This window comes from Scyliorhinus canicula, chromosome 20 (assembly GCF_902713615.1).
Source record: "Scyliorhinus canicula chromosome 20, sScyCan1.1, whole genome shotgun sequence".
NCBI classification, from domain to species: domain Eukaryota; kingdom Metazoa; phylum Chordata; class Chondrichthyes; order Carcharhiniformes; family Scyliorhinidae; genus Scyliorhinus; species Scyliorhinus canicula.
The window spans coordinates 42,762,869-42,790,002 of NC_052165.1; the positions used below are offsets into that span (position 1 = coordinate 42,762,869).

The 27,134-nt window shown below is 44.3% G+C and overlaps 1 protein-coding gene across 1 annotated transcript in view; it reads right to left on the bottom strand.

Annotated features, from left to right (window-relative positions):
• Positions 1 to 2,399: 2,399 nt before the first annotated feature.
• gas2l3 (growth arrest-specific 2 like 3) overlaps positions 2,400 to 27,134 on the bottom strand; it is a 58,703-nt gene continuing 33,968 nt past the window's right edge. Inside the window, exons 5-9 of the mRNA XM_038780823.1 lie at positions 26,414 to 26,555; positions 18,340 to 18,403; positions 14,177 to 14,315; positions 7,526 to 7,633; positions 2,400 to 4,232 (exon numbers count right to left, since the gene is read on the bottom strand). Coding sequence (XP_038636751.1) covers positions 3,108 to 4,232; positions 7,526 to 7,633; positions 14,177 to 14,315; positions 18,340 to 18,403; positions 26,414 to 26,555 — 1,578 coding nt within the window. The 3' untranslated portion in view covers positions 2,400 to 3,107. The remainder of the gene's footprint in view (positions 4,233 to 7,525; positions 7,634 to 14,176; positions 14,316 to 18,339; positions 18,404 to 26,413; positions 26,556 to 27,134) is intronic.

Here is a 27,134-nt window from a genome sequence, read left to right on the forward strand (position 1 = left end):
CTGATAAGTCATTATTATTTGAACATCACCCAACCTAAATAATCAATGGTACCATCAAAAATGGTGATGAATATATTGCACTATAGATCGTCAACATCCCCAGATTCCTTGGCACATGGTGTGCAAACCCAAAGAACTTAACAGCACCAAATCTTAATTGTTATTTTTTTTTTAAATCCATGTATGCCTCAGATTTGAACCCATTTCTAGCTACTGGGCAGAATACAAGGCAGTATCTGCAAAATGGGAATCATTACTTAATTTAATTGCAATCTTTAATGGATTTCTATTATTTTCCACCCTTCTCTGTTTTTAAGGAAAGAACAAAATCTTTGAGATAAACCATTGCTTTTTGTTTTGCTAAGATAAAGGCCTGGATTCTACCACCAAGCGTGAAGCATCATTCTTGGTGCAGACTTCAAAGATCTAATGATTTCTTGTGGTGTGGATTTCCCCTTTACTGACATTAATTTGAATCTAGTGCCAAATGAAGGGGATCGACAAGCATAAAGTAGGAGATTTTATCAAGTAAGCACCAATGATCTTAAAGTATTTTCACAGACAGCAAATCAGGAAGTAAAATGCATGGGTTATAATCTATTAATAAACTGAAGGATAAAGAGAATAAAATAAAAATTGGGTCACACAACAACTGAAATATCAAAAACTCAATAAGATTAAACATTTTAGAATTGTAATGAAAACATCAATTATACAAATATATTAGTTTTTCTGGGTCAGAGGGGGTATTCAGCAGTAATGGTTTAGCAGGTCACAAAAAAACCATTTACACCTCATTAGCAGAGATAGCATTCTCAGAAGAGGGAGGGGAATGAGTTAATAGCGATATTACAGTGTAAAACGAGAAGCTTTTCATGTTCAGTATGTCTAAGTGCTGCTGTCTGCTCTTCTCTAGAGAATCGCTGATAGCAACTTCAGATTTCTGCATTTAATTGCGTATATGTGGATTCCAGAAGCTGCTGTCAGTTTTGCAGTAGTAATGGCAACAGTTGGGCGGTTCATTAGCATCACACCTACAAAATCCGTTGCAAAGTCAATTTGGGTGGGGGGGGGGGGGGGGGGGGGGGGGGGGGGCGGAGGAGAGAGAGAAAACTGGTCTCTCAGTTGGTGTCAATGGTCATGATAGAAATGTTAATCACAAGGCGAGATTGAAAAGATCAATTTGATTGCACCCCAAAAGACAGTAGCATCATGGGAGACTTTATCTTTTCATTTAATTTTCCTCCCTGACCAAGGACAGACGCATCGATAGTTGTCATTCATTGGACTGAAACATGTGACCCACACGACATGACCATTTGCAATTTGCATTTAACTGCAAGCTGAATAGGAATGTCGCAACTTGGTGCAGCTTCGGAGCAACTAACCAGCTCAAGCTTGCTAAAAATATTAGAACTCATATCTGCAATGCTGCAACATGTTAAAAATAGCAGAGTTTTCCAAAAGACAAGATAATTTAGCATCAGTTAGGATATGAAAGTAAGACTGAATTAAATTATTCATTGCCGTGACTGCAAAGATCTGGAAGATGAGTAACAAGAACAATCAGGAACATAAAATAATTCTTTGGATTTAGTCAAAACATTGTAGCTACATCCAGAAGTGCATCCAACAATTAGTGTCAATTTTACTAGTACAACTTGTCATGACCATTAAATAAAAATAACCCTCCTCAGAGATACCGGGAAGAGAAAAATGAGGGAGTCCATACATTTATGAAGTATACTTTATTCTCGCAGTTGTCTCTTTTCCTCTCTTGAAACCATTCGCTCCCAAGTGACCACGACTTCACGTCCCTCTGCCATCTTATTCAGGTGACCCTTCCTCTCACATTCGCCCGGGTGCAGATCTCGCATGTGGCAAGCATCCTGTCCTTAAACCCAATATCTGCTCATGTGGCTTTCAATCAGGGTGGGTCACTGAAGACGTCGGGGAGAGGAACCTTCGACAATAAAACCCTCTCAGTCTTCACCTCCCTCCCCCACACCCCGAACACATTCCAGACATTGATTATATTTTATCTGACAGTGGCAAATGCCATAACTAAAGCTCAAGTGTAATCCATCCAGTCAACAGAGGTCTAGAAAAGAGGGAAAATATATCAAATCACACAGGGAGTATGGTTTCATATCAATGGACACTACTGCTATTGCCAACCAACAGATTTCATGAACAAGAGCCTCTTTGCTTGTATGCAATTCTGGAATCTACTTACATTTATTTTCCATCCAGAGAGCTGTGGGATAATCTGCAAACTTAGCTAAACACGGTTATGCAATGGGACTTGTCGTGAATCATTGTTCAGTGTCAAGTCCTGCAAGTTAGTTAGACCAAGGATTGTTCCACCATAAATGACAACAGAAGCCAAAACACCGACATTATTTGAGAGGGAATTGGCTGAGGAGTTAAAAAAGAACAACGTGAAATGTGGGGAGAGGGCTGGGAAATGGATGAAAGTGGAGGGTTCCAGAGGAAGAACTAGCACAGGGCGATTCCGCTCTGCACTGGAATTTCAGCTGGAAGCTTGGCTCTTTAAAATAAACCAGGACAAAATGATTAATTCTTTGACTTAGACGATGGAGGGGGATGGAAGAGAGGGCGGTCAGAGGGGAATGGGTGGGATCATGGAGAGGGGGTAGAAAGATGCTGATATTGGATCCACCTTCTAGTACATATCCCAGCGTGAAAAGCAAAATTGGGCGATGGGTATAACAGATGGTCGATTCAGTGAAAAACGACCCACTCCCCAGGAAAAAATTATCAAATCCAGAACGAGGAAAAGTTGAAACTGGCTTTTGTTCAAGAAACACAAAACCGGACAAGAAAATTATAAAATCAAAATAACCGGGCAGTTGGGGGAAAAGGGAAGAAAATTCCAGATTTGAGAAACCAATAGGTTAATATTCTACAGACTAGTCAATGTCTTGTCTGTGAAGACTCACAACAACCATTTTGCACTTGATTCAACCAAAAGAATTCACACTTTCAAAAGCAGCACCAGCCCCATCACCTCACCCCAAGAAACTATTTTCATCATTATTTGTAGATTCATTACTTCTTCTCATGATTAAGTCATTATCTTCACTTCAGCATTTTGCAGCCAGGTTTCTCAAGGGAGCAGGCGAGGCCACATTTGGGCTCTTATTATTTGCATGGGACTGTTTCATCGTAAGGGTCGCGCCCTTCACCTTAGGAGCGGATTTGACCGCGGAAGCCTGTATCCGTGGAGAGCGTGGGGTCGTCGCTTCGGATTGTGGCAGTTTGACCACAGCTAACGGAGTCCTCGGAGTAGACATGGGGCCGCGAGGTAACTTCTTACTGCTTGATGCAAGGGTCTTAGCGGATGCTTTCTGCATCTTCTCAGCAAGAGGAGAGTCATTGGCCGTGGCAGGCACGCTCTTCGGAGTGGATTTCAGCCTGTGGGAAACCTGAGTGGAGTTAGGGAGAGGGGCCTGGAGACCTCTGGCCGGCGTGAGTGGCCTCTTGGGGGCCAACGGAGATGTCAGACTAGAGGGCTGCAAGCGTTTCCCTGGGGATTGCAGTGAGCGAGACGCTAGCGAAGTAGCAGAAAATGGAATAGTCTCGATGGGGAACTGAGGAATCAATGTGGATGCGGTGTCTGGATTTGGCGGGCATTTGCCTGGAAGTCTTTGAAGAAGTCCATTTGGAGCCTTTGAAGGGGTTCGGTGCTGTCTGGGAGAGGGCTGTGCCTCCCTGGTCCTGAGCTGTGCCACACCTTTGGGGGGGCAGGATTGCTTTGCTGGAGATGGTGGATGTTTAGAGGATGGCTGTGACCTTGGTGCAGGACACTTAGGAGCCCTGGAAGATGAGCTTGGCGTCACGCGAGACAAAAGCTTGCCCTCAGCAGTTGCTGGCCGAGATTCTGATTTAGATGGCTGCGCTGGAGAGGAGGGACACTTGCAGTGAGCATGGGTCACCTTGGACGCAGACCACGGTGGCCCGTGAGGAGATCCATGGCATGGCGTCATCTTGATAGAGGATTGCAGGTTCACAATTGGCGGCTTGGGAGTTTTTGCCGGGAAGTTAGAGGCATCAGTGCAATCCGGAGAGATGCCCTTCTCGAAAGCCATGATCTTCTCCTCCAACATGGTGAAGTGCAGTACTCGGCAAGGGTCATGTTTCAGGAGAAAGCCCTGTAGTGTGTCCCAGCCTCCTCCCACACGCACCATCACATGTTTACCATGCAACATCTGCAAGTAAACATTGGAAAGAGCAAGGTTAATACTCAGCAATATCAATTTCTGCTCATCCTTCCAAACAGCATTTCACCCCATCCAGTATTATTAATCTGCATATAGAGAGTTATCGCTCAATTAGTTATCCAATTTCACATGCAGCAGTGGGAAGTCCACCTTCAGAGAGACATCAGAACTTTGGAAAAGCTGCAGTGCATTATTTCATTGTCTACCTCCTGTGTACAAATGAAGGCCTAAAAAGTTTGAGGAATGATGAAGAATCTTAAAGGGTTTCATTGTTCATCCTCTTGATGACCTTGCACATCAATGAGAGACTGCTTTCAATCACTGGCGAGTTGATAATGAGGGGTGCACAGACTATTATCAGTCAAAGAACAAAGGAAGAACTCAGGCTTATTTTAACATGGAGGACATTTAGAACATGAAATGTTCTGAGGGTCATTGAGGCAGAGGCTACAACATCAGCTCAAAGGGAATCAGTTCAATATTCCAAGAAAGATGATTTTAAAAAAAGGATACGGGATCAGTCCTAAATGATCAACCCCATATCCTGTGAGTGTGATCCTGCATCCTAGATTCCCCAGCCATGGCCGATATTTTCTCAGCATCGGCCCTGTCAAGCCACGTCAACATTTTCAATGTTTCAATGATATCACCTTGATTTCCTCCAAACTCCAGGGAACATAGACCTATAGTTACACAATCTCTCTTTATAGAGCAATCCCCTCATCACAAGAATGTAGTCTTGATTGCACTGCCCCTCGGGATGTCTGCTCTGCCTTAGATAAGGAGGCATAAAGCCGCACACACTACTCCAGGTGTGGCCTCACAAATGCCCTGCCTTTCTAAACATTTGGCAGATGGAGTGTAGCATGGGAAAATGTGAACGTGTCCAATTGTGGCAGTTAGAATAGAAAAGGAGCATATTATTTAAATAGAGAGATATTACAGAGGTACAGAGGGATCTGGGTGTCCTAGAACATGAAATCACAAAATGTTGGTATGTAGGTTCAGCTGGTGATTAAGAAGGCAAGTGGCCCTTATTACAAGGGGGATGGAATATAAAAATGGGGATATTTTGCTACATTTCTACAGGGTATCGGTAAGACCACATCTCAGTACTATATATAGTTTTGGTCTCCTCATTTAAGAAAAGGGTATAATTGCATTAGGAGCTGTTTAGAGAATGATTACTTGACTAATTCCTGGGATGAAGGGGTTATGAGGAGAGTTTCAACCTGTATCCATTGGTCTTTAGAAGAACGAGAGATGATCTTATTGACACATACAAGATCTTGAGGGGACATGACAGGGTAGATGCCAGGATTCTTCCTCTTGTGGGAGACACTAGAACTAGGGGACACAGTTTAAAGTTAGGGGTCTCCCAATTAATATAGAGATGAAGAGAAATATTTAGCTCCTCAGAAAGCGACTGAGGTGGAGTTAGATAGTCATTGACTAAAAAGGGAGTCAAAGGGTATGGGGGCAGACAGGAAAGCAGAGGTGATAATTAGATCTTATCAAATGGCAGAGCTGAATTGCCTACTCTTATATATGAACACTGTGCAAGATTAACCTATTCAGTTACAAACAAACCACTGGGTGGGCAGGTCCAAATTTTGGGTTTAACTGCAGCCTGATTGTTCAGCTCCCAATCTCTGCACCAGAGTTTAGACGGAACGTTCCCCGAGACAGTGGTGGATGCTCCAGTCAGATTCACCAGATGGCAAGCACCGCTAACCTAGCCATGTCAGCATGATTCCCTATCAATATCAAATCTACCTCAATTTATGGTTAGGGGAAGTTCAGTGCAAGAAAGATTGCAGGCACTACTAGTGAGGTTAAAAGGCCAGAACTACCGTGGGCAGCACGGTAACATTGTGGATAGCACAAATGCTTCACAGCTCCAGGGTCCCAGGTTTGATTCCGGCTTGGGTCACTGTCTGTGCGGAGCCTGCACATCCTCCCCGTGTGTGCGTGGATTTCCTCCGGGTGCTCCGGTTTCCTCCCACAGTCCAAAGATGTGCAGGTTAGGTGGATTGGCCATGATAAATTGCCCTTAGCGTCCAAAATTGCCCTTAGTGTTGGGTGGGGTTACTGGGTTATGGGGAGAGGGTGGAGGTGTTGACCTTGGGTAGGGTGTTCTTTCTAAGAGCCGGTGCAGACTCGATGGGCCAAATGGCCTCCTTCTGCACTGTAAATTCTATGATCTATGAACTACATTCAATGAGGTTGGTACTCAAATTCAAGTCCATCAGGCCAACAGCACAGAATCCAGGCAATAGTGCTGCATATTCAGGAGTGTGGCCTTTGTTTGAGGTGCTAAACATATTTGGGCTTTTTCTCTTGATATCTGCTTTGAATTGTCTTCAGCCAATCCCGGACATCCCATGGCCACCCTTGTGCCTTCATCTGCCAAACCTGCGCCGCATTAAAGGACCCTGTTGTTGTCTTACAAATGATTTCACATTTCCTCGCAATTTTCCACAACTTTGGAAAACAAGCTCAGGCTAAACAGACGTATTAACTAATATACATGTTCAACTGTGGGTTGACACTATACTGAATTGACTGGAGACCTAGTACTAGCCTGACCAGATTGACTAGCTACCGCATGGTGTTTGCACTGGCTATGCTCACAAACTGACTGTCTCAGTGGCTGGGTCCCGAGAGAGTGGGAAACCTAGTGACCTCTGGCTTTATAGTAGGCGTGTCCTGCCTGGTGATTGGCTGCTCTGTTGTGTGTGCTTATTGGTCATCCTGTGTGTCAATCACTGCCTGTCTGCACTCCATTATAATCATAGGTGTATATTATGACAACGTTCAGAAAAAACGTTCAGGACAAAGGAAATTTAAGAATATGCTTCATGCTCACAAGGAGCTGCCATCAGATCTTTAAAAAGCCATGAAATATTTGTATTTGAATTGAATGACGTGACTCATTCCCGAGTACCTGACTAGGCAAACCATCCAATCTTCTTAACTCAAAAGCACCACAGTTTAAATAAAAGTGTCTCTTTATACGTGCTCAAGTGAAACCCCAGTTATTGCCCACTGCGTGATTACAGTTAAATATAGTGTACAATTAACATTTGACCTCCCTGAAGGCATCCTGAAGGTTCAGTTAGCATCCAGGGCACCCACCACCAGCCCAACAAACCAAAGGCTAATGTCTAGAATTAGAATTACGTGAATACCTCACCCTACATTTCATTACGATTCACAGTACTTCATTCATATTTATTTCAGTTCTACAGCTCCATACATTCGCAGGATCAAAACCTCACCCTGATGAAAAGAATCTTTTCTCCCAAACGATAACGGCCTTCAGACAAAAACTCAATGGAGAATCGGTGTGAACATTTACAAGGCGGATCATCAGCAATCGTCTTCACCTGGAAGAAAGAAAATAATTAGTTTGCTGACGGTAAACAAAATTTTACTTTGATCCGATGAAAAATATGACGGTAATGGGTTTGAAAGGGAGGACAGGAAGATTGAAGTTTACAGAGTATGTTATCGTAGTGATTACGTCACTTGGGCTAGGTATCCTGAGGACTGGATTTATGATCTGGAAATGAGAGTTCAAATCCCACCGGAGCGGCTAGGGGAATTTAAATTCAGTTAATTAAAGAAACCTGGAATTAAAAAGTAATTTTGACAGTGAAACTAGCAGATCGTTATAAAATCTCATTAGAGGGCAGCATGGTTAGAACTGCTGCCTCACGGCTCCGAGGTCCCAGGTTCGATCCTAACTCTGGATCATTGTCCGTGTGGAGTTTGCACATTCTCTCTGTGCCTGCGTGGGTTTCACCCCCACAAACTAACGATCTGCAGGGTAGGTGCATTGGTCACGCTAAATTGCCCCTTAATTGAGAAAATGAATTGGGTACTCTAAATTTGTACAAAAAAAAATAAAATCTCATCTGGTTCACTCATGCCCTTTAGGAAAGGAAATCTGCTGCCCTTGCATGGTCTGTCTTACATGCCGCTTCAGACACGGTTGACTCATAGATACCCTCTGAAATGGCCGAGAAAGCCACTTGGTTGTATTGTCGGCAGTAGCCCAACCCTACCTGCTCAAGGGTCATTAGTGACAGAGGAAACAGACAGATTGATGAGGGCAACAAGTGTGCATCCGTTGAGATAACGTTGCTGGGAGAGGAGGGCATTGGGAATGTCGGGGTATCCTACAACATCAAAATGGAAATGATTTGGGGCAATTAAAATAAATATTTCTACAGAAATGGACAATCTAGCCGTCACCAGTTCATTCTAACATAGCTTGACTGAATCTGTTTCAAAGTGTCATTTCGAAACAAACAAGTTTACAGGAAGCAAATGATAAAAGATCAAAGCCTCGTCTTCTACCAACCTGGCTGTCAAATCATACAGACAACAATATTGCAGTTGTTAACAATTAATGACAATGAATCTCCATCAATTAGAGAAGTTTGGATTGTTCTCTTGAGATCAGAGAAGTTAAGGGAAGATTTAATAGGTGTTCAAAATTACATGGGCTTTCGATGTAGCTGACAGGGAGAAACTATCTAGAGGACACAGGTTTAAAATAGTTGCAAAAGAATGAGAGGGAGATGAGATTTTTATTGTTAAACATTGGAGTTGTTTTGATCTGAAATGCACTTCCTGAAAAGGCGGTGTGAACAGGTTAAATGGTAAGCTTCAAAATGGGAAATTGGAAAAGAGCAGGAAAACGGGACAGTGGAGGAAGGCCCAGGGGGCAATTTATGAATACAGGGAAAAGGCAAGCCGGATGTTGGCGCATCAGCTTCGGAAACGGGACACAGCTAGGGAGATCGGGAGAGTTAAGGATAGGGGAGGGAGCATGGTGCGGAGTGGGGTTGGCATCAATGGGGTCTTCGGGGACTTTTATGAGGAGCTGTATCGGTCCGAGCCCCCGGTGGAGGAGGGAGGGATGGGCCGCTCTCTGAACCAACTGAGGTTCCCGAAGGTGGAGGAGGGACTGGTGGTGGGATTAGGGGCCCCGATTGTGCTGCAGGAGCTGGCCAAAGGGATTGGGAGCATCTATCCCTTTGGGATAGGTGGGGAAGGCACCGGGGCCAGACGGTTTCCCGGTCGAGTTTTACAAAAAGTATGTGGACCTGTTGCTGGTTAGGATCTTCAATGAGGCAAGGGAGGGGGAGTTTTGCCCCCGACGATGTCCCGGGCACTGATCTCCTTGATCTTGAAGCGGGACAAGGATCCCCTGCAATATGGGTCTTACAGGCCAATTTCGTTGTTAAATGTAGATGCCATGGTGCTGGCAAAGGTCTTAGCCATGAGAATAGAGGATTGTGCACCGCAGGTCATCCACGAGGACCAGACTGGGTTTGTGAAGGGGAGGCAGTTGAACGCGAATGCGCGGAGGCTCCTGAACGTTATTATGATGCCGGCGAGGGAAGGGGAGGCTGAGATAGTGGCGGCGACGGACGCTGAGAAGGCCTTCGATAGGGTAGAATGGGAGTACTTGTGGGAGGTGCGGAAGAGGTTCGGGTTTGGGGAGGGGTTCATCAGGTTGGTTAGGCTGCTGTACGAGGCCCCGATGGCGAGTGTGGCCACAAGCAAGAGGTCTGAGTACTTTCGGTTGTATCGAGGGACGAGACAGGGGTGTCCCTTGTCCCCCCTGCTCCTTGCACTGGCGACTGAACCCCTGGCTATGGCACTGAGGGAATCGAAGAAATGGAGGGGGCTGGTGCGGGGTGGGGAGGAGCACAGTGTTACTCTATGCGGATGACTTGCTGCTATATGTGGTGGACCTGGTGGGGGGGATGCCGGAGGTAATGAGGATCCTCAGGGAGTTTGGGGATTTTTCAGGGTCTAAGCTCAACATGGGGAAAGAGCGAGCTGTTCGTGATTCACCCAGGGGACCAGGGGAGGGGGATTGGCGAGCTCCCACTAAAAAGGGCGGAGAGGAGCTTCAGATACCTGGGGGTCCAGGTGGCCAGGAGCTGGAGGGCCCTGCATAGACTTAATTTCACGAGGCTGGTGGAGCAGATGGAGGAGGAGTTTAAGAGGTGGGATGCGTTGCCGCTGTCCTTGGTGGGTAGGGTGCAGTCAATCAAGGTGACTGTGCTCCCAAGGTTTTTGTTCCTGTTCCAGTGCCTCCCCATTCTTATCCCGAAGGCCTTCTTTAGGCGGGTCAACAGGAGCATAACGGGGTTTGTGTGGGTGCGAGGGACTCAGAGAGTGAGAAGGGTGTTCCTGGAGCGGAGCAGGGATTGGGGTGGGGGGGGGGTGCTGGAGCTGCCCATCCTCTGTGGGTACTGCTGGGCTGCTAATGCGGCGATAGTGCGCAAGTGGGTGATGGAGGGGGAGGGGCGGCATGGAAGAGGCTGGAGACGGCGTCTTGTGGGGGTACGAGTCTGGAGGCGCTGGTAACGGCACCGCTGCCACTCCCTCCAACAACGAGGTATACCACGAGCCCGGTGGTGGTGGCTACCCTCAAAATCTGGGGCCAATGGAGGCGGCAGAGGGGGAAAATGGGGACCTCGGTGTGGACCAAAATATGGGGGCACCACCGGTTTGTCCCGGGGAGAATGGATGGAGGGTTTGCAGGGTGGCATAGGGCAGGGATAAGAAGGTTGGGGGACCCGTTTGTGGATGGGAAGTTCACGAGCCTGGGTGAGCTGGAGGAGAAGTACGGGCTCCCCCCATAAACACCTTTAGGCATCTACAGGTAAGGGCGTTTGTCAGGCGGCAAGTATTCCCGCTGCTGCCGCCATGCACGGTACAGGACAGGGTTCTCTCGGCGGTGTGGGTTGGAGAGGGGAAGATTTCGGCAACATACTAGGTGATGCAGGAGGAGGAGGCGGCCTCGGTGGAGGAGCTGAAAGGTAAGTGGGAGGAGGAGTTGGGGGAGGAGATCGAGGAGGGGACTTGGCTAGATGCCCTCAGGAGGGTGAACTCTTCCTCTTCATGCACGAGGCTCAGCCTCATACATTTTAAGGTGCTGCACAGGGCACACATGACCGGGACCAGGATGAGCTGGTTTTTTGGGGGCGAGGACAGGTGTGTTAGGTGCTCATGTTGCCCAGCAAACCACACCCATATGTTCTGGGCTTGCCCAGCGCTGGAGGAATTATGGAAGGGCGTAGCGAAGAAGGTGGCGAGGGTGGCAGGATCCAGGGTCAAACCGGGCTGGGGTTCGCAATATTTGGGGTTGCAGAGGAGCCGGGACTGCAGGAAGCGAAAGAGGCTGGCATTTGGCCTTTGGTAGCCGGGCGGAGGATTCTTCTCCAGTGGAAGGATGCGAGGCCCCCAAGCGTGGAGGCCTGGATCAACGACATGGCAGGGTTTATTAAATTGGAAAAGGTGAAATTTGCTTTGAGGGGGTTGGCGGGTGCTATGGCGTTCTGTTTTGTATTTAATTCTATGGGGTTCTTTTTCCATTCTGTTGTTGATATTTTGTGAAGACTTTAATAAAAATTATTTTTTTTTAAAATAATCCAATTCCCTCTTAAATGTCTTGACTGAACCTTCCTCCACCACGTTGTCAGGCAGCGCATTCCAGACCCTAACCACTCGCTGCACAAAAGATTTTTCTCATGTTGCTATTGTTTTTCTTCCCACGCCTAGCGATGCGCAAGGCAGATTTCCATCTGTTTCCATAGTGAGTTTTTCCTGGAACAGGTCACTAGCCTGTCGCCAGAGGGTTATAGCTTGAAAGGGTGCCACTCCGCATCAAGCATGGCTGACCAGGAGTCTCTCGTGTTCTTACCACCAGCCATCGGCATTGTGGTATCATAATATCAGCATTACAAGGGTTGATGCAATACCATGAATAGCCACCGGAGGGAGTTTCAGATGCTACTATATAAAGCAGTGATGCTAGACCTTAGGGGAGGAGTGTATAGAGCATAGAACATACAGTACAGGAAGTAGTAATTCGGCCCATCGAGTCTGCACCAACCCACTTAAGCCCTCACTTCCACCCTATACCCATAACCCCTCCTAACCTTTTTGGACTGTAGCCACCTAAGATGGACACGGGGCTAACAAAATGGAGAACTGCTAAGACTGCAGGGAAAAAGCAGTTTAGCCAAGACAAGCAGTCTGCAAAGACTGATTAGCATTCTGCACGCAGCAAAACTAGTTTCTGGCCAGGTGGAAGATCTCAACCAAAGGTGTTAATAGCAAAACGCTTTGCATATTAATGAGGCAATCCAGATCTGGGCACACACAATAGCAACATTTGGTTTTGAATAGATACTTTAAGTGGACGCCCAGACAAAACGGCACCAGAAGTATCCATCACAAAAGACCCTAGAGACCGCCCCACACATCGAGAAGGGACCCTCAGATTGGGGGATTTGTGAGACATCGATTGGGAATTGATCCAATCAATGCATGACAGGCAAAGCCCGCCCCGAAGAGGCACGGACATTGGGGGCCACTATAAAGATAGACCCCGCACACGGTCCTGTCTGTTTTGTGCTCCGGCTTGAGCTGTTGTTTCTGCTCCGGCTCCGCTGTTGACTCCGTTGCTGTTGTATCCTGACTCCGACTCCAGCCGTTGATCCTGTCTTCCATAACCAGCCGTTGAGCACCAGCCATCGTTCAGTAAGTCCCAAAACGACGCTCGCTACGTGAACTTATACAGTACTCGTCTAATAACGAACAGAAGGTGCAGCCCAGAAAGGAACAAAGGCCTTGTCCCCTGACCTTGCTGGTTCCCACTTAGATAAGTATTTAGTCGTTTAATAGTAGAAATAGGTATTAGTCTTTAGCGTGTGCATGCGTATTTATTATATTTGTATAATAAATATTGATCGTTGGAACTTACTAATCGGTGTATAGTTTTATTACTTTGAACCTGACCTTGAGATACTTTAGGTGTTTATATACGACACCTGGCGACTCCGAGCTGAAATTACACATACAGAGCCTAGCAGTGTTAAGCACACGGCCTTTAAACGGAGGCGTGTTAATACACTCCAATAAACGCGTATTACACTCAAGTAAAACGTGCAACAGGACACGAAGGGCAATTTAGCATGGCCAATCTACCTAACCTGCACATCTTTGGACTGTGGGAGGAAACCGGAACACCCGGAGGAAACCTGCGCAAACACGGGGAGAACGTGCAGGCTCTGCACAGACAGTGACCCAGCGGGGAATTGAACCTAGGACCCTGGCGCCGTGAAGCCACAGTGCTAGCCACTTGTGCTACCTGTAGGCAGGAAACTGCTAGTGAAGGTCATAAGAGCAGTTAGTGCGAGAAGGTTAGGTTGTAGTTTATACCAGTTAGTGAGATTAGCAGTTGATGAGTGTAGTTAGATGTCATTGATCAATTCTGTATTCGAAAAGGACTAAGTGTCAAAACCCAGTTTAGTAGCGTAAACAAAATCATAGCTTTTGTAAAATAATAAGTGGTCTTTGCGCAACAGTACGCAAACCATCCTAAATAAGCAACACAAAGAACACTACAAGTGTGTTGCAAGGATTTCGACACGCAACATGTTTGACTGTATTATGAACACACCTCTTTGGCCATCAAGGCCTGAGGTGGGACTTGATCACAGAGTTTCTGGCTGAGAGGCAGGGAAACTATCTCCCTCATATTGCTATTGCTTCATTTGCCCGTGTCCTCTTATTCTCGATCCCTTCGGTGGAAACAGACCCCGCCCCCCGGTCATCTACTCTGTCCAGACCCCTCATGGTTTTGAACACTTTCCATCAAATCTCCTCTCGACCGTCTCTTCTTAAGGAGAGCAGTCCCAACTTCTTTGATCTGTCTGCCTGTCTGTCTATAACTGAAGTTCCTCATTCCTGGAACCATTCTCATGAAACTTTTCTGCATTCTGTCCAATGCCTTCACACTTTTCCTAAAGTGTGGAGCCCAGAGCTGGATGAAATAGCCCAGTTTTTGGCACTTTTAAAATTCAGGTTTTATTTAAAATTTTATAAGACCAACTTACGGCTTGATGAAGCTCTTTGTTATGAGAACATGGTTTTGTACTTTCTACAGGAAGCCGCTGTTCCGAAGTGGTCAACAGTGTTTCCTCGAGTTCAATCTCCTTCTCCAGTTTTACCAGCACTGGAGGCTCTACACCATACCTGTAAATTTAAAGTAAAGACAATATAAACCAGCCCTTCTGAATAGTCAAAGCTCAACTAAAAGGTTGTAATCACACAATAAATCTTTTCTGATTCTACAGCCCAGAAACAGGCCATTTGGCCCAACTGCTCTGTGATGGTGTTTATTCTCCACACGTTTCCTCCCACCCCATCAGCAAATTCTTCTCTTCCTCTTGTGTTTATCTAGTTTCCTCTTACATGTCTGAACACTGGGGCAGTCCCAGAGGATTTCAAAACAGCAAATGTGACGCCACTGTTTAAAAAGGGAAGTAGACAAAAGATGGGGAATTATAGAGCGGTTAGCTTAACCTCTGTCGTGGGGAAGATGCTTGAGTCTATTATCAAGAAAGAGACAGGAGGGCACCTCGATAGAAATTGTCCCATTGAACAGACGTAGCATGGATTCATGAAGGGCAGGTCATGCTTGACAAATCTCTTGGAATTCTATGAAGACATTTTGAGCAAGGTAGAAAAAGGGGACCCAGTGGATGTGGTGTACCTAGATTTCCAAAAGGCCTTTGACAAGGTACCACACAAGAGGCTGCTGCATAAGATAAGGATGCATGGTGTTAACGGTAGAGTACTAGCATGGATAGAGGATTGGTTGCCTAACAGGAAACAAAGAGTGGGAATAAATGAGTGCTATTCTGGCTGGCAATCAGTGATGAGTGGTGTGCCTCAGGGATCGGTGCTGGGACCACAATTATTTACAATTTATATAGATGATTTGGAGTTGGGAACTACGTGCAAGGTATCCAAGTTTGCAGATGACACGAAGGTGTGTGGCAGAGCAAAGTGTACTGAGGTCTGTAAAACTTTACAGAGGAACATTGACACATTGAGTGAGTGGGCAAAGGTCTGGCAGATGGAGTATAATGTCAATAAGTGTGAAGTTGTGCATTTTGGTAGGAGTAACAATAGAACGGATTATTACTTAAATGGTAAAAAGCTGCAGCATGCTGCTATGCAGAGGGACCTGGGTGTACTTGTGCATGAGTCACAGAAAGTTGGTCTGCAGGTGCAACAAGTAATTAGGAAGCCAAATGGAATTTTGTCCTTCATTGCGAAGGGGATTGAGTTTAAAAGTAGAGAGGTAATGTTGCAGTTGTACAAGGTGCTGGTGAGGCCACACCTGGAGTAGTGTGTGCAGTTTTGGTCTCCACACTTGAGAAAGGATGTGCTAGCACTAGAGGGGGTGCAGAGGAGGTTCACTAGGCTGATTACGGAGTTGAGGGGGTTATCGTATGAGGAGAGGCTGAGTAGATTGGGATTATATTCACTGGAATTCAGAAGGTTGACGGGGGATCTAATAGAAACATATAAAATGTTGAAGGGAATGGATAAGATAGAAGTAGAAAGGATGTTTCCACTGGTAGGTGAAAGTAGGACAAGGGGGCATAGCCTCAAGATTAGGAGGAGCAGATTTAGGACTGAATCAAGGAGGAACTTCTTCACTCAGAGGGTAGTATGGAATTCCCTACCGAAAGGAGTAGTAGGCGCTACTTCATTGAATATATTTAAAGATAGGGTAGATGTTTTTTTGAAAATTAAAGGAATTACGGGATATGGCGAGAATGCGGGTAAGTGGTTCTGAGACCACAAAAAGATCAGCCATGATCTTATAGAATGGCGGAGCAGGCTCGAAGGGCCGGACGGTCTACTTCTGCTCCTAGTTCTTATGTTCTTATGTCTATGTTTTCTACCTCAATTACAGCTGTGGTAAACCTAGAAACTAGGAAATCATGGTAGTAACTAGTGGGATGCTTCAAATTAAATAGGATTAAGTGTTTAAGGGCAGAAAATAGGGAGAGGAAATCAAAATTCAATTGAATATGTCAATTTGTCATTAATGCATAGCCTAGTGAAAGGAAATTATAGATAAGGCTGGTAAATTGATAGCTTTATCTTGGTCATATTTGCCTCCTTGTCTATGTGTTTTTTTGAAAGAGAACAAAATCTGATACCCTGGTCACCACCCAAAGCACCTGGACCATATGTGGAGAGATAAACAATAACTTTGAGATCTTTTGATAAGATCACAAGGAATTAAAGAATGTGTGGCATGACAATTGGGGCACCGCACAAGTGTGCAGATGAGTTACATATGAAGTATCTAATATTCAGGAAAAAAGATCAAATGGGCCCATTCAAGGGTTCAGAAGTACGTGCAATAATGCATTGAAAAACAGGTCTCAGGCAAGCCCTCTACTTGACAACCTGCATGAAATGGTTAGTGGAAAGAGTAGAGTGAAACAAATTAAATCATCAAGGCACTGAGACATACTCCATAGAGAAACCAATTGGGATAGAATGAAACAAACCGATACCTGTCAAAATGAGCAAAATTAAAAAGTGAAAAGGGACAATAATATGGATTGGAACAATTAAGGGCCTGGTAGCAAATAAACTTGGTGAGGACAATCCATAGGATGGATACAGAATAATGGAGAGTTGGAAAATATTTTAAGTCCATACATGATGTTATTTTGAATGATTTTGAGTAAGGTGATCTGCAGGTGGAAGCATCAGAGAAAATACAGCATCAATCTAAGTTGACGTTGTTCAAACATCACATTCAAGTTACAATAGATGATGGAATCTCATGAAATTTAACACAAGTTATGGGAGGAGATAGATTTCCTTGTTGCACAGAACACCCCACTCAAAGGCTAGAGAAAACAAAAAGGTGATAATAACAATGAGACAAGGGGGATCTTACCCTATGAAAACTGGAACCTATTTACAGATAACTCATTTTAAATGAAATTTTATCCAATTAGGAATCAATAAATGAAATTAACATAGCAAATGGCAAAATTTCATCTTTTGCAAATGATAGCTGGATTAGTAAATGGTTTACGAGTAACAATGATGCTGGTAAAGCCAGAACACATGGGCTATCATGCTTAGTCCACACTTAAAAGGAGAAAACACAGTACAACATATCTGGACATCAAATGTCCAGGCAATCTCAGCCTCAAGGTAGTGGAAGGGTCATTGATTAATTTTATACTAATTAAGATGCAATCAAGGTCAAACCAACATGATTTTACACTGGCACACAAGCTCATCACATGATTTGTCTTGAACTATACTCAAAGTTGACAAGGGGGAGAACAAGCATATGGCCTTAAGGCAGTGATACAAGATGTCAAAGTTGAACAATTACTGGTGCGAACAATCCTTGCAATTAAAAGGATCAATTCTGTTCTCTAAATTCAAGTCCTTTGTGCAAAGAAAAACAAGTATTAAAACATTCAGCCTTGTGCGTCAAATTAGTGCAGTTTAACTTGTTTAGAAGTCACTTTAATTAACACTGTATTTTGTCATTTTATTCTGTAAATAGCTTTTGTAACTCTTTAAATTTTAATATCTATTTAGTTGAATGTACCCTGATATGTTTAGAAGGGCAATCACTTTGAAGCAACTTTAATACTCTAAAAGTAAAGTAACTTACTCCAAGTAAGCAAAGTGGGAATAACAACCTTCAAGTAAGCTGTCCAAAATATAGAGTAACTGATAGGGGTCTGATTTAATACCAATTAAATGAAGTGTTGAGCTCAATATATCAAACCATTCTTTCATCTTAGCAAATAGTAACAGAAACAAATTATAATGGGAGAGATGGTCACACAAGTAATTGTCACATTCGAAGGTCAGTCAGGGGACTATGAGATCCTTGAGTTTATTTAATTCAGGTTATTTGGTTTTGCACAGTGCAACGTGATATCAAAAGATGACCATCACTAGTGCTTTTAATCATTTATTACAGTAAATGGTTTAAAACATGAAATTTTGATGCATCATTCTGTCAGTTGTCAACTTGAAATTAAAATTTATTTTAAAAAGTTATCATTCTCTGCAGGGATCATTCATTACAGGAGTTAAAAGGCAGCCATGATTTAACTAAACAGTGGAGGAGGCTTCTCCTGTTCTCATATTGTCCAAAGACACAGCAGATTGACTATCCGTAATAATAAATAAGTTAGCTAATTACACTTACCGAGACACAATTCGACCAATTTCAAGCAGACACAGACACACCTGTCGGGGTTGTTTGTGCAAAACTGGAAAAAAAGAAAAAGAAAAACAGAAGTGGACATCCATAAAATATGCCATTAATGTTGGACTCACCTGACTGGGGATTCTGCACAGCACGTTGCAATAACAAAAGCATATGAAGATCTTTGAGAGGCTGTAGAGGAGATTTACTATCTACAATGCATTGCAGCAACTCACCAAGGCTCCTTCCAAACCCGTGAAGACTACCACCTAGAAGGACAAGGGCAGTATATGCATGGGAACACCATTGCCTGCGAACACCATTGCCTGCAAGTTCCCTTTCAAGCCACTCACCATCTTGATTTTGAACTGTATCACCGCACATTCGCGGTCATGGTGTCAAAATCCTGGAACCCCTCTCTAAGAGCACTGTAGATGTACCTACACCACATGGATGCAGTGCTCCAAGAAGGCAGCTCACCTACACTTTCTCAAGGGCAATTAAGTATGGGCAATAAATGTTGGCCTAGCCAGCGATGAACACATCCCACGAACAAATAAAAAGGTTGGGGAATCTGGGGTTGTTCTCCTTGGAGCAAGGGAGATTGAGGGGAGATTTGCTGGATTACGTACAAGACTATGACAGCTTTGAATAAGGTAGACAAATAAAGCTGTTCCTATTAGCTGATGGTACAAGGGATTGGGGGCACGGGTTAGGGTTATGGGCACGAGATGCAGGGGAACGTGAGGAAGAACCTTTTTGCACAGCAAATGGTAGTGACCTGGAAAACACTGTCCATGAAGGTTGTGGAAGCAGAGATGATCAATAATTTCAAAAGGAAATTTGATGTAAATAAACTTGCAGGGCTCCAGGGATAGAGGGAGGGACTATCTGGAGTGTTCTATAGACAGCTAGCATTGGCTTGATGGCCCAATTGGCCTCAGTGCCTAATGGCACTATGGCCTCAATGCTCATGTGTATAGCTTGTGCAATTTTGGCAAGCTGGTACTGCACTCTTTTCTGAACAAAAGTATCAGATTATTCAATTTATGGATTGTACTTTTGGTGAAATATTGTAAGGGATGAGCAGAAAATTGGCAAAAGAAAAACATCACGAGTAAAACAGGTTTGGCTGACAGCACAAAATTATCCCCTAGAATCAGGCCACAAGCAATTTCACTCCAATACCATAAGGTGGCTGAGATTTGAAGGGCAAATTTACCATGATGATGCAAAATTAGATGCCAGTTTGGTGAACCTACAATACACACCTGTATGTATGTATGCTAAACAGCAAAAGCTGTGTGCGATAGAGCCGAATCCACAACTAACAGATCCAGTCTAAGCTCTGCAGTCCAGCCAGATCTAGTAGTAAACGGTGATGGACAATCAAACAACTAATGGGAAGAGGAGATGCCAAAAACTTCCCTATCCTCAACGATGGGGGCGGTTAAAAAAAAAAACGTTGGGGAGTTTCAAGACATCAGTGCAAAGAATTAGGTTGAAACATTCACAACCATCTTCAGCCAGGGGCGGAGAGGGAAAGAGAGAGCTGGAGTGCGTGAGCTATACTTTATATCTAATTATGCTGAACAAAAGCGGAATGTGTGGAAAGGTAAATGAATGCATGGAATAGAAGTGTTCCATTTGTAAAGACTCATGTAAAGAGTAATTTCAAATTATGTATCTGTACATAAAATGCCACCATTCCTGCAAAATAACTTGAGGTCACACAGAATCAAAGAATCCCTGAAGTGGAGGCGGCCATTCGGCCCATTGATTCTGCACCGACCCTCCGAAAGAGCACCCTACCTAGGCCCAATCTCCCACCCTATCCTGTAATTCCACTAACCTTTGGGGCACACCACAGAGGGGCAACTGAGCATGGGCAATCCACATAACTTTCACATCTTTGGACTATGAGAGGAAATTGAAGGAAATAAGCATAATTAGATATAAAGTGGGTGGATTGGCCACGATAAATTGCCCCTTAATTGGAAAACAAATTGGGTATTCAATTTTTTATTTTTTTTTTTAAAAAGTGTGGGGAAATGGGTCAGACATGGCTGTGGGCCCCGTCTAAAGCAGTAAAGGGAAACCTTAATTCAGAAAAAGTAAGACATGTCAGAAAAGTTGTAAAGTGGCATCACTGGAACAGATGCGATGGAGAGGAAGAAATTGGGAGAATGGGATGAAGTCCACCCAAGACGCAAGGTGTGAGGAACATAGAACCTACAGTGCAGAAGGAGGCCATTCGGCCCATCGAGTCTGCACCGGCCCACTTAAGGCCTCACTTCCATCCTATCCCCATAACCCAATAACTCCCCCTAAACTTTTTGGTCATTAAGGGCAATTTATCATGGCCAATCCACCTAACCTGCACGCCTTTGGACTGTGGGAGGAAACCAGAGCAGCTGGAGGAAGCCCATGCAGGCACAGGGAGAACATGTAGACTCCGCACAGACAGTGACCCCCGGGGGGGGGGGGGGGGGGGGGGGGGGGGGGGAATCAAACCTGGGGCTCTGGCGCTCTGAAGCCACATGTGCTACTGTGCTGCCCAAGGCCCAGGAGCTGTGTTTGAGATAGCTGTGGGAGTTGGCATGCTTGCATTGAAAATTGGTGGCCAGTCTATCACCAGAACAAGAGTCAAAGAAGTCAAGGACAGGAAGTGATGTGTTGGAAACAGACTGTGCGAAGGTCAGAGAGAGGTAGAAATTGGAATCAAAATTAATAAACTTTTCCAGGTCCAGATGGGAGCATGAAGTGGCACTGATACAGTCATTGATGTATTGGAAAAAAAGTTGCGGGAGTGGTCGGTTTAGGACTGTAACAAGGAATGTTGCACTCAGCCCACAAAAAAAAAGGCATAACTAGTGCTCAAGGAGGTACCCGGGTATATCTTTATTTGCTGGAAGAGAGACAAGTTAAAGGAAAAACTGTTACGTGAAAGTTCAGCCAGCGAGGGGAAACTGATGGGGGACAAAGATTGTTCGGGCCCCTGCTCAAGGAAGGAGCGGAGAGCCCTCAGATCCTCCTGGTGGGGAATGGAAGTGTAGAGGAATTGAACATCCATGGTGGAGAGGCGGCGGTTACTGGAAACGGTTGAAATGGTGCAGGACATCGGATGAATCACAAATGTAGGTGAAAAGTGACCGGAAAAGGGGAGACAGAACGGAGTCAAAATAGAAAGAAATAAGTTAAGTGGGGCAGGAATAAGCTGATACAAAAAAATCTATCAGGACAGTCCAGTTTGTAGATTTTGAAAGGAGATAGAAAGGGACTTGAAACGCTAACTCTGTTTCTCTCCACAGATGATGTTGGACATGCTGAGTTCATCCAGCATTCTTTGTTTTTAATTTCATATTTCCAGCATCCACAGTATGTTGCTTCCATTTTAATCCTGCTCAGTTCTTGGGATCATTGCGTGCCCCACACATAGGGGCAGAGAGGAAAATGGAGTTGAGACCACAATGAGACCAGCCACGGTCACATCGAATAGCGGAGTAGGCTCGAAGGGTCAAATGGCCTATTTCTACTCCTAAACTCTTATGTTTATACCACTCACACAGGAGCAGCAAAATGTACGGAGGGAAGGGAGAAAAAATGAATAAATTGGAAGGAAGCAAAATAAAACAAGTATAGAATTTTTAAACACAGGAAGGGACACAGAATGAGGAAACTGCCAAAAAAATAAACAAACATTCTTTAAAAAAAACTAAGAAAATATTTGAATTGATATTGCCTTTACCAACCTCAGAATGGCCGAAATTTTACTAAAAAAGGAAAGCGGGCATTTTGCATACAGCAAGATCATTATCACCTTGTTTCCCCTTGCATAATCACTTCAGTAATTCAACAACTCCTATTTTCGAACCAATCACTCCTCTCTATTCCTATTACTCCCTCCATGATCCCACCCACTTTCCCCGCCTCCGTTGTTCATTTTGTGGATCCGTTGTTCAGACGCGAGGCCATCAACCTGAATTGTCCAGTCTCCACAGGAGCTGCCTGATCTGACGGGTGCTTCCAGCAGTTTTAAATTTCCATTTTGGATTTTCAACATCTGCAGAATTTTATTTCTGACTGAACGGTGTGCTCAAAGACATACAGCAAACGAGGTAAAGTTGAATGAACTTCCAAACCCGCAGCCTCCATCACCTAGAAGGACAAGGCAGCAGACGCATGGGAACACCATTACCTGCAAGCTCCCCTCCAAGCCACACACCATCCTGACTTGGAACTATATCACCGTTCCTTCACTGTTGCTGGGTCAAAATCCGGGAACTCCCTTCCTAACAGCATTATAGGTGTACTGACACCACATGTACTGCAGCAGTTTAAGAAGGCAGCTCACCACCGCTTTCTCAAAGGCAATTAGGGATGAACAATAAATGCTGGCCTTGCTGGCGGCACCCACATCCTGAGCATGAATACACTAAAGTTACACACTGTCACTTTGGTTATCAAAAGTGCTTCCAACAAATTATGGAAATGACTAATTTGCCTATTATAGCTACAATGAAATCTTCCAGCAGCATCTCTTTCATGTGGGGAATTATTTTTCACCATTTATTGTTTGTAAGATAATACCAGGAACTGGAGGCAAAATAAACAAAATCTCACATCTACGCCCCCACAAGCTGGTTAAACAATTGGGAGTTCACATTACATCAGTTACAAAAAGAAACCAGAAAGGCGAATGCCATGTTGGCCTTTATCTAGACGGGACCAGAATACAAAGTGAAGCTTTCTGTTGCACAAATCCTCAGGAAAGATGGACTGGCCTTCGGAAGGGGTGCAGCGAAGATTCACCAGGATTGTAATGGAAGACAAAAATGCCGCGGATGCTGGAAATTGGAACTAAACACAGGAAACGATGCAATTCAGGCAGCAGCTGTGGAGGGAGAAACAGAGTTAATGTTTCAAGAGCGCGTGACTCTTCTATAGAGCTCCAAGCTCTGAAGATGTTAAATTGGACTTGAAACATTAAGTCTACTTCTCAGATCTGTCGAGTTTATCCAGTATTTTCAGTTTTTATTTCACCAGGATGATACCAGAGCTTAGAGGGTCAAATCGAGGCTTGTATTCCCTTCTAAGTTTGAAGATGATTAGATCGAGATGTTTAAAATATTAAAAGGATTTTGTTAGGGTAGATAGAGAGAAAAACTATATCTACTGGTGGGACAAATCGAAAACAAGGACATAATTGTGCAATATCATAACAAGAGGGAAATGATGTAGTGGCAATGCCACTGGATAATAATTCAGAAGCCCATGGCACACAGGTTCAAACCTCACCATGGCAGCTGGTGAATTTTTAAAAAATGAATTTGACCTATTCTCAGTAATGGTAAAACTATCAATGATCATAAAAAACATTCTGGTTCACTAATGTCCTTTAGGGAAGGAAATCTGCTGTCATTACCTGGTCCGACTACAGATCCGCAGCAATGTGGTTGACTCCTAACTGCCCTCTGAAATGGCCGAGCGAGTTACTCAGTTCAAGGGCAATTAGGGATGGGCAACAAATTGCCACTACCCATGAAAAAGTAAATCAATTAATCTGAAAAATCAAACTGTTCAGGAGTAAAATCAGGAAGTGCTTCTTCAGACATAGGTCTCGAACCTTCGGCCCCTCTAGGCGGCGGATGCCTGGGGCGGTGTGGAGGGCGAATTCAATGGGAATTTTAAAGATCAAGATCGATTTAGGGTATCCAGGGATATGGGGTTGGAGTACAATCAGCAGAGCAGATTAGAGGCGCGAAACGATCTTAGGACCCTTTTCTTTTCCCACGCACAATAGCATAGCTATCACTCTCAGACTCATCAAAAGCAAATTTTATTAATTTCTTTTTGTCAATCGCCCACTGGCAGTGTTCTTTGTTCTGCATTTCAGGCAGGAAAAAAAAGCAGCTCTGAATAGAGGGGACACATTGCACCATTTATAAAGTCTCTGGTGCAAAGGGTGACCTTGCATTTTCTGTAAAGGATAGTTTCAGTTTGCCCTTTCAAAGTGCAACCCTCTAACCCCCACTGTTTTCAGAGATTGACAGCCACTCCTCCCCCACGATTGACAAACATTGCTGCATTGTAATGGCCAAAATTCATCATGCCACTCTAGTAACCAAGCTCATTGATTCAGATTTCAAAACATAGAGGATTGACCTGGGAAAGAATTTCATCTGAAATTGTGGGTCACAAAATAAGCCGCACGTGAATAGAATTATTCAGCGAGACTGCTGTGATCTGATGGGCAATGAAGGGGCAATGAAGAACCAACAGAGAGCATGCTACACGAGGGCTTCCACTGCTCACAGCTGAAATTCAAAAGAACAAAGCAATGTATTGCATTGATAAAGCACCTTTAAAGTCAGGTAACATCCTACGACATTTCCCAAGGATCAGATAAAAATGGATATTAGGAGATAGGTCTTTTAAAAAAATTCTTTCATGGACATCATCAGGCGAAACGGTGGTGCAGTGGTTAGCACTGTTGCTTCACAGTACCAAGGATCCAGGTTCGCTCCCGGCCATTGGTCACCGTCTGTGTGGAGCTTGCACATTCTCCCCGTGTTTGTGTGGGTCTCACCCCACAACCCAAAGATGTGCAGAGTAGGTGGATCAGCCACCATTAAATTGTCCCTTAATTGGAAAAAAAATAATTTGGCACTCTAAATTTATTTTTAAAAAAGGTACGTGGACATCATCAACCATGACGGCATTTGTTGCCCATCCCTAACTGCCGTTGAACCGAGTGGCTTGTTGGCCATATCTGGGGGCATTTAAGAGTCAATCGCATGACTGTGGATCTGGAGTCACATGTAGACCATACCGAGAACCAGATGTCTTTTTAAAAATAGTTTCATGGTCACCACTACTGAGGCTAGCTTTATATTTCACATTTATTAATTGTATTTAAATTTCACCCACTGCCATGGTGGGATATGAACCCACTTGTCTCCAGAGCATTAGTCTAGGCCCCGAATTACTACTCCGGTTACTTTACGGCCACACCACCCTTTCTCCAAAGGTTGGGCGAAGGGCCAAAGGTTCAGTCAAAGAGCAGATTGTAAAATACTCCCACCTCTCCTATGGTCCTTCTTTGGCTTGCCTGAACTGTTTCCCTCAAAGCAACTTGGGATGCTTTTCTATGTCAGCATTTCTATATAACTGCACACAGCAAGGTCCCACAAAGAACAATGAGGTAACTGGTCAATTCATCTGTTTTAGCTGTGTGAGCTGTGTGAGCTAAAGGGTCGGGAGAAAGCCATTCAGCCCCTTGAACTTGTTTTGCCATTCAATGAGTTTATGGCTGACCCATATCTCAGCTCCACTCACTTGCCACACTTCCTTGTCCCTTTATAGCCTTACTGAACAAAAGGCTCCAATCATAGCTTTGACATTCCCAATAGACCCCCCACCACCCAACAATCCCAACAGGTTTTTGGGGGTGAGTGGGTGGAGAAGGGAGAGTTCCAGTTTTTCACAACCTTTTATGTGAAGTGCATCCTGACATCATTCCAGAAAAGTAATGCAATTATTCAATAATTTTGGGTGCATTTAAGAGGAAACTAGATGAGCACACGAGGGGAAAGGGACCAGAGGTATATGTTGGCACTGTGAGAAAGTGAGGTGTGTGAGAAGGGGGGTTAAATGGGGAGCACAAGCATAGTCATTGTGCTGTTGGGCTGAATGGCCTGTATTGATACTATATAATTTAATTGTGAATCACCCAGGCCATTCAGCCCATCATGTCTGTGCTGGTTCTCTGAAAGATCCAATTAGTCCCATTCTCCCCCTCCCCCCCCTCCCATTCTTTCTTCATAACCCTGTAAATCTTTCCCCTTCAAATATTTAGCTAAATTCCTTTGGAAGGTGCTTTGAAGTTCGAATTATGACTCTTAAACTAAGAATGGACCACATTTCAAAACTTTAGGAGCAAGGATTGAAGTGAAACATGGATCTTTAATTTAGGAAAGCAATATCAAGATACAGACCATGTAACTAGAGCCTTGGAGAACTCTATAGAAAAGTACAACCACCACGACTAATCCCGGAAGAGCCGATAACCTACCCAAGCCCTCGGACTCAAACAGGTAAGTCTCGTCGACACCGACTGCTCTGCACCACGACAGGAAATTGGCAGTATTGTCACGTGCAAAAAATGAACCAGCTGGAGCATCAGATTTACATGGAACTTTCCGCATTGTAAAATGCTAGAAAAAAAAGAACATGCACAGAATTATCAAGACCACCAGTTACGATTTTATGGTTTGAACCTAGATTTCATTAAGAAAGAACGAACAGAGAAGCAATTAAAATAGCCCAGGTCTCATTTCTGGAACAGCCATTTCCAACTACACCCACGCACAATTGAATGAAAGATTCCAAGTGGTCACATCACTAGAAGGCTATCAGTCAAGGGTCAACGCGTGCCTGTGCGCCCGCATGTATCAGAATCCAAATGCCCTGCATCGCCCTCTGCAAAGATGAGCTATCGCCAAGTCTGATCATCATCTGTTGCACAATTTTATCAGTGATGTTAGCACCAGGAGTGCTCATGTAGAATATTCATTAAACTCCACTAACAACAGCCACAACATTCTAACTACACACATCTTTCAACCAAGCCTCATTACATTTCTGACAGTGACTGCTCTGTGGAAACCAATGAGCTACCAGTTTCAGGTGAAGAGTGTTTAATGTTCCTCTTCTTTCTAATAAACCAAGTTTATTAGTTAACAGTAACAACTTTTTAAAGAGGACAACAAACTGCCAGCATTGGGAGCACTATA